The 7,634-nt window shown below is 45.5% G+C and overlaps 1 protein-coding gene across 1 annotated transcript in view; it reads right to left on the bottom strand.

The window, feature by feature from the left end:
- Positions 1-3,927: 3,927 nt before the first annotated feature.
- LOC311605059 (bis(5'-adenosyl)-triphosphatase-like) overlaps positions 3,928-7,634 on the bottom strand; it is a gene marked incomplete at its 5' end in the record, with an annotated part of 294,631 nt that continues 290,924 nt past the window's right edge. The window contains one exon of the mRNA XM_084795351.1: positions 3,928-4,236. Coding sequence (XP_084651477.1) covers positions 4,231-4,236 — 6 coding nt within the window. The 3' untranslated portion in view covers positions 3,928-4,230. The remainder of the gene's footprint in view (positions 4,237-7,634) is intronic.

The raw sequence follows: 7,634 nt of genomic DNA, 5'->3' as shown, positions 1-7,634 counted from the left end.
ACTAAAATATGTTAAATGCAGGACCTGAATTCTGCACCGAGAAGATTCCACTTTTTTTTTTCTGGTTAGTTGGCAATCCATTTTAATGGTGGTTTTCAAAATATGGGTTCTGACCTACCAGAACCAGCACCAAAAAAAGGTTTGGCTATCTCTGGCTTGCTATCAGGTCTTTCACAGGGTCAGTATCACATGTGTGCTTTGTTGCTATCTGCATTTGTTTGCTTTCTGTTGCTGTGATAAAACAGTGACTAAAAGCATCTTGGGAAGGAATAGGTTTATTTCATCTTATACCATCAGAGATAAGCGAAGGCAGGAACTCAAGGTGGGAGCCTCAGGTAGAAAGTGATGCAGAGAAATGGAAGAATATTGCTTACTGGCTTGCTCCCAGGCTCGTATTCAGACATCTTTCTTATCTAGCTCAGGATCACCTACATAGGCATGGTACTGTCTACAGTGGGCTGAGCCCTCCTTTATCAATTCAAAAATCAAGAAAATGCCCTCACACCAATCTGACGCAGGTGAGTCTTAAATTGAGGTTCCTTCTTCCCAGCGATGTCACATTCACAACCAAGATTAGCCATCTCAAGATCCACCTTGTTTCGTAAAACAGCGTCTTTCACTGGGACCTGGGCATGCTAATTAAGCCTAGCTTGATAGTAGGTGAGTCCCAGGGCTCTGCCTGCCTCTGTCTCCTCAGTGTAGGATTTTTAATGTGGGTTCTGGGAAATCAAGCTCTAATACATTACCAGCTGAGCCATCCCTCCAACCCCCAACCTCAGTTGTGAGGCGCACCCTTGGTGATGCAGATGGAGGGAGGCTGAAGTATGAGAGCCACAGCTTACACGCTGCATCTCCAGCTTACAAGCTTCATTTTGTGATTTAGCTTCTGGCAAAGAGAAGAAAAATGAGCAAAATGAGGGAGCGAGGTAAAAGGGAGGCAGGAAGGAAAATCAAAGAGATTGAATGCTCAGAGTTTTCTGAATCCTCTCATAATGTCAGAAGGCTGGAGGGAAATGGGGGCACAGTCCAGGAAAACCCTGATAATTCTCAGAAGATTCCCACAAGAAAGACATGGTGAGGGTACTTAGTAAATGTTCATTATGCCAACAAAGACCGCTCAGTACCCCAAGCTGAATTAACTTCTGAGAATGAAGGTCCGGCTTATTGAGCCCGGTCAATGGGGGAACGTGAAAAGTTCTCTCATGGGGCATATATAGTGTCCCTTTCTCCCCCATTTTGAGAAGCAGCTTAATTTATAGGAAAGAGGGCAGCTTGTCAAGAGGACCATGCATTGTTATCAGGCTACTGAAGCAAGTCACAAACTTTCTAAGCCAGCTTCCTTGTCTTAAAAAAAAAAACCAAAATAGTAGTTCTTACAGGTGGGCTTGCCTACCACTGTAAGCAGCGCTCCTCATCTTCTGTGGGGTATATGGTAGATGCTGAATACACTTTAAAGAAGAGAGAAAGGAAGAGGATTGGTTGTTGCTTGTGATGCTTGTTTGAACTAATGTGTTGACAATTGCTAGCATAATGTCTGTCATGCGGATGTTCAGAAAGCAGTGTTTTCACATGACAAGGAGGCAGGCATGGTGTGATAGACAAGAGCAGATTCTAGTACATCTTCCAAATGCCCAGTGCTGGAGCTACATTCTTCCTGAAGCAAGGCCCGCCCTTTCGCAGTTCCATTTTCTTTGTAGTCCAAAGTAAACCACAGTCTGCTGGTACTACCTGCAGCAAAACAAAGCCAACAAGATTGCTTCTAGACACACTCCTCTCTCATAGTTCTGACGTGGAGTCCAAGGATCCAGGTGGTCAAAGACTGTATGTTCAGTGAAGTCCCATTTTTGGTTCATAGATGGCACCGTGTGCTCCCAGGGTAGAAAGGGGGGGGGGGGGCAGGCAGCCCTATGGGGTATTCTCTGTAAGAGGAGGGGGAATAAATACAAAGTTTCACAATGGTGCCAGAGTCAGGCAAAGACTGAGGTGAGGAGACTCATGGAGAAAAGCAGAAACTATGCAAGATCTTTGCAGGGCAGCACAGATGACATGAAAAACCAAACCGAGACTTGCAGTATGATTCAGCTAATTGTTCCTCTGACTAAGTGCTTATTCATGAGACTTTCGGAACCAGTGGGTGTAGAACAGAGTTAACTGCGGAGGCAGGAGCAGGCTTTCAGGGAGGCACTTGAGCTCTGCGATAGAGGAAGGGTTGCTTTTAGGGCTTTTGTTTGACTGACCAGTCAGCAAACCTACAGTGAGGGGATTTCTGGGTCTGTTCCTCATTCCGTGGCATTCTATGTACCAAGCACATCCTGTTCAGAACACAAAGCTTCTAACTTGCAGCTCAGAGAGGAGCCATGTAGTCCAGGCCTGAGGATTGAAGAGCTTCCCACTCACGAGGTGCTGCAAGTCTCTGTCAATGACTACTCACTACTTTGGCAAAGGCTTAGACCAAGAATTTATACAAGACACGTTGAGTCATACCCAGTCTGTTATACAAGATCGGAAGCAATTCAGAGCCAATTACCCTAAGTGGTAGGTTGGATAGAGGGTCTTAAGAGATAAGTCCTTTCAAATTCCTGGAACCAGTGAACGTACCCTTATGTGGGAAATAAGCGAAGGTGCTCTAATGATGGCCCTGCCATAGCCAAGTGGCTGTAAATCCAAGACAGCTGTTCTAAGCCGTGCACACGTGGGCAGAGGGAGGAAACAATGTGAGGAAGACTGTCAGTGACTGCAAATAGCGGCCACAGGAAACTGGCAGGGAACAGGACTTCACCTACAGCCCACTAAGGGCTGACATCTAAAGCTGTGTGGGAGAAAAAAATCTACAGGTGTAAACCATCTAGGTTTAAGCAGTCACAAGACACTAGGCATTGCTTGTCTTTGGAGGTGTCAGGCTGGGAGTGGCCAATAAGACAAAGGAGAATCTCAAAGAGGATTTGTGTTGGAAAGAGGAATGCTGTTTTCAGTCACTTGATTCCACGCTACGAGTTTCCTGTGCAAACTCTGACCCCCTTCTCTGAGATTTCATAACAAAGGGCCATTTCTGTAAATTCTCCTTTAAAGAACTGAGCAGGGTACAATTTGTAGATGGGTGCTGAGAGCTTTCTCTGCTCCTTTGCCTTACATTGCTGCTACTCTGAGTGGGGCTGGGAAACAGCTCCCTCAGGAAAGTGCCAGCCACATCAGCATCACCTGAGCTTGATCCCATGTAAAAAGTGAGGCATAATTATCTGTGGCTATAATCCAAGCACTTGTAGAAGCAGAGATAGGTAGATCCCTGGGTTTTGCTTGCTGTCCTGCTTAACAGATTCAATGAGCTCCAGGTTCCAAGAGAGAACACACACACACACACACACACACACACACACACACACACACACACACACACACTGGAGAGTTGGCAAGATACCTCAGCAGATAAAAGTGCTAGATGCCAACCCTGACGATCAAAATTTCACCCCCAGGACCCACACAGTGGAAGGAGAGAGCAAACTCCTAAGATGTGTGCTCTGACTTCCACAAGTATAGCTAAGCAGGTAATCATGCTCATGCATAGACAGACATGTGTGTGCAGACATGTGCATGCACACACTAAACAAAAAACAAAAGAAAATGTTGAAACCACAAAGCAACGCCAGCCATCTGAGCAGCACAAGGTGCTCGCTTGTGTCCCATAGCTACCTTGGCCATCTTGAACATTTTTAGCTTTGCTCTTTTGTGCTGATGGCAGGAGGAAAACTTGACCAGGGAAAGGTTCCGGTGCTCTTATCTTCCCTACCCAGTGATAGTCTCCAAATCTCCTCTCTACTACAACTGACCTTTGGCTCACAGGAAACATACTAGCTCCAAGAAAGCCGCTCCTCAGTTATGCCTTTTGGAGGCCTCACAATATCAATTTTTAAGTCAGTCAGCAACACCAGGTAAATATTTTAGCTACCATTTTATTTTCATCTAGGCTAGGGACAGTTTGGAACAGGTCCTATTCTAAGTACATAACTGAGAGACTGTGGCAGACTGCCGATGCTACTGTGGGTAAAGTTGGCCCTGTCAGTCATCCGGATGAAGGTAGAACACCAGTGGCTTCCACGAGTACAGTAAAATGCATTGCGAAAGGCTGCAGAACCACGGGGTGGAATAAAGACTGCTCAGCTGCCTTCCCAGTGCTGCAGAGTCCAGAAGACTGAGGCCCATTTCCTTATGCCTTGGGGTTTGCTTGAGTTACTTTCATGCCTGGAAATGACAGAACATAAAAACAGACATTTAGTTAGAACCGGTAGCATTTCTTTTGAGGCACAGCAATAAACAAAATGTAAGTTTGTTTACTGTTAATCTGTTGGGTTGCCATTAACGTTTTATGGGAGATGATATTGATGTGTGGGCAATCTATGCGAAATAAGTGATGTCAGACCTTTTGCTGCCTAGATTTATTCTTTGGGTCCAGGTACTTTCTTTGTCCTTTGTCCATCACTCATATCACTAAAGGTCAGCTGCAAGGACTCTTAAGATCCCACATTACAAATTCAAAGCTGGTATACAAGGAAAACCAATTCAGACCTGTATGTGCTCCATAAGAAGGGCACACCGAACATTACTGTTGTGTAAACTCTGCTGGGCTTAAGAACAGACTCCCAGACTCTGTCCCCTGTACTCCGATTCAGCAGATCTATAGAGAGGCCCAGGAATCGGTTTCAAAACAAGCTGCCCTGGTGACTGAAGACTTTGGCACATGGATTTGGGGAATCATTAAAACACTAGGTAGCTGGAAGAACCACCTTTATACAACAGCCCAGGGACCTTAAGGATACATGCCAGGCTTCAAGCATTTCTACACTCAAGACTAAACTTCTCCTCCCTGTCCTATTGTATCTAACAAGAAAATAGGAAAATTTCTAGGTGGTGTAGTGCGGCCGTTTTGATCTCAGTTCAGGTGACCATGGAAATACATTTCACAGCTCTGTCCTTGCCTTCTGCACTGCAGCCTTCACCCTCTAAACGTCAATGATTGGCATCAGTAAAATAAGTATGGCCAGCAACTGGGATAGCTTGGTAGCTGGGAACAGAGTAACTACCAGAATGAAAGCCAACTAGGAGACGAGGGAGGGGAAGACTTTCCATTGTATTTTATACGATTTGGGGGATACTGGGGGAGCAGGTCCTCAGAGAATTGGGCAGCCACCATGGATGTGATAAATAAAATGATTTTGAGAGATACAGTTATGAATCACAGACTTCTCCAGTATTTCTTTTTTTTAATTGTTCTTATTCATGTATGTGTCTGTGTGTGCAGATGCCTGGAGAGGCTAGAAGATGGCATTGGATCCTGTGGACTTGGGTTTCAGGAAGTTAGAAGTAGCTGATGTGGGTGCTGGGAGCAGAACTCAGGTCTTCTAGAAGAGCGGCGAGTGCTCATAACTTCTGACCCATGGCTCCAATCCCTTCCTCAGTGTTTTCAAGAGATGGTAGAAGAGAACTGAGTTGCCTTCCATGTCTGGTTTGCTCTTTGTGGGTTTGAGGGCAGCCCAGATGATGCAGACCTAGGATGCTGGGGTGTGAAGAGTTAGCTCCCTATTTATTTCAAGGGTACTGTTTAGGGCTGTCTTGGCTTTAGATCCATCAAACCCATCTTGGTGAGGATACAAACACTAATATTTGGCACGTGGAGGAGAACTCTTGTGAGTCTAGAAACCCATTTCCTGTAGGTTGGTAGTGAAGTAAGAGCCTAGGGTGGGACAGCTGTGTAATGATATGTGATCTTTTGGGGATCATAACACAGAGTCAGAGTCATTCCTACCCTGGACCACAGTGCACTCCTCTGCCCATAGGGCTATACCATAGAGAAGATGAGGAGAGCAGAGTGTCTGAACCAGCCAACTGATCCTCCAGAGATGGGGCCTGTCTTATTCTCACATGATCCTGGGACCATTTGCTGCTGTTCCTAGCACTGTTTTCCTTGTCTGGTGATATGGGTCATCTTCCGAACATTCATCACAGACTTTGTCCTTGAACAATTATTGACTTGGAGTCAGAGGCACCTGTGCTGGCCTGAAAATGGATGTGCCCTCTCTTTTCTTCTGCTTTGCCTGTCTAGAGCAGATTTATGTCCTAGAAGCTTCTATCAGTTTTATTTGGAGCATTGTGACCCATGTTACTTCCTCCACCTGCCCTTCTCTGTCCAGCTCTGTAATCTCTGGGTTTCCTCAGCCTCTCTCCACACAGGAGCCTCTGTCAGCCCGCTCTCAGTGCTTCTGTCTGTAACTCATAGTTGACACCGGCGTATCATCCACATATCCACCTAGTTTTTCACTGCTTTGTCTATGATGGTTTCATTTCCATAGCTGATCTGGAGCCTTATGGGAAACAGTGTCTACCTTTCATCCCCCCAGACACTGGGTAGGGTTGTAGGGCTTGAGAAAAGATGTGTCCAAAGTTTGGTTGTGTGCCTGTGGAGGGGAGTGAGGTGCACACACTTAATAGTGGATGCAGTGTCTACATAAAGCACCTACCCATGTACCTAGGATATTGCAATGCTCCCTCATGGCAGGTCTGCCTCTCCTGTTTGCATTATCATTATTTCTGCCATCTTCGTAGGCAGTAAAGACTCAGTGTTAAGCTATACTGTGAGTGTTGCTCCTCTAAAATACAGAATGCAGCTGGGGATATGCCTGTCTCCTCGTGTTTTAATGGACCTAAGATAGCATGTTTATCTTCTTATCTTTCTGTTCCCTTGATGTCACCTCTATCACTGAGGGTAGAGCTTTTTCTTTTATTCAGGGATGCAAGTTAAAAGGTTTATTGACACATAAACAAGGCTCCCAGGAGGGTATGAAGAAATGAATGGTTAAATCCCTGACATGTGTGTAGCCCACTTGGGAAAATACTCTATACAGAGTGGGACTAATACATGGTTCACAAGGAGTTGGGTGAGCAGGCAAGGACACATGAGCTTCTATAATCAGGGGCTCAGTAGACATACGTGCCCCAATTTTCAAGTCTGTTTAAATTCTTAATACACTCAGTGGCAGATTAACTGTCCCTGTCCCTTAAGAAGAATATGCTTGAGAAATGACAGATAGGCATGGCATTAAACTGCCAGGGGAGCATTCTTCAGAGTCATGAAAGGCAACAGCAGGGATTTTCCATTGTTCTGCATGGTATGAGAGACATTTGGAGAAGGGAGCTTTGAATTCAGAAGGGAAATTAAAATGCCCCATTGAAGACTGTCATCAAGGTTTTCAGGAAGGACTATGGAAACCTTCGCCTCCATCTTTCCCTGAAACCCACAGGAAGGTCTTTGACGTCTCCCTGTGCTCTGTTGTCTGATTCAATGGGTACAGGTAAGGGCCATGGGGTCCTCCTGTGAGTCTGAACTGAGCCCTGCTGACTTCTTGAATGTGCGACTGTCACCATGTCTGACAGCTTTCCATCACTGTAATGGGTGTTCCTAAGATAAGAAGTGTATGAAACAGAATGGTTGATCAGAGCTGGAACTTTTGGAGAGTTTGTCTGGGATCAGTTGGGCTTGTTGTTTTGTCCCATGGTAATGAGACCACATGGTGATGGAACCAAAAGTGAGGAAAGAAGACTAGAGTTTCCTGTAAGCCCAGTGAGCCAAAGGCTGCTGAGCGCAC

This window comes from Acomys minous, assembly GCF_964271855.1.
Source record: "Acomys minous genome assembly, chromosome: 9".
NCBI classification, from domain to species: domain Eukaryota; kingdom Metazoa; phylum Chordata; class Mammalia; order Rodentia; family Muridae; genus Acomys; species Acomys minous.
This window is presented reverse-complemented; position numbering and strand designations above follow the sequence as displayed.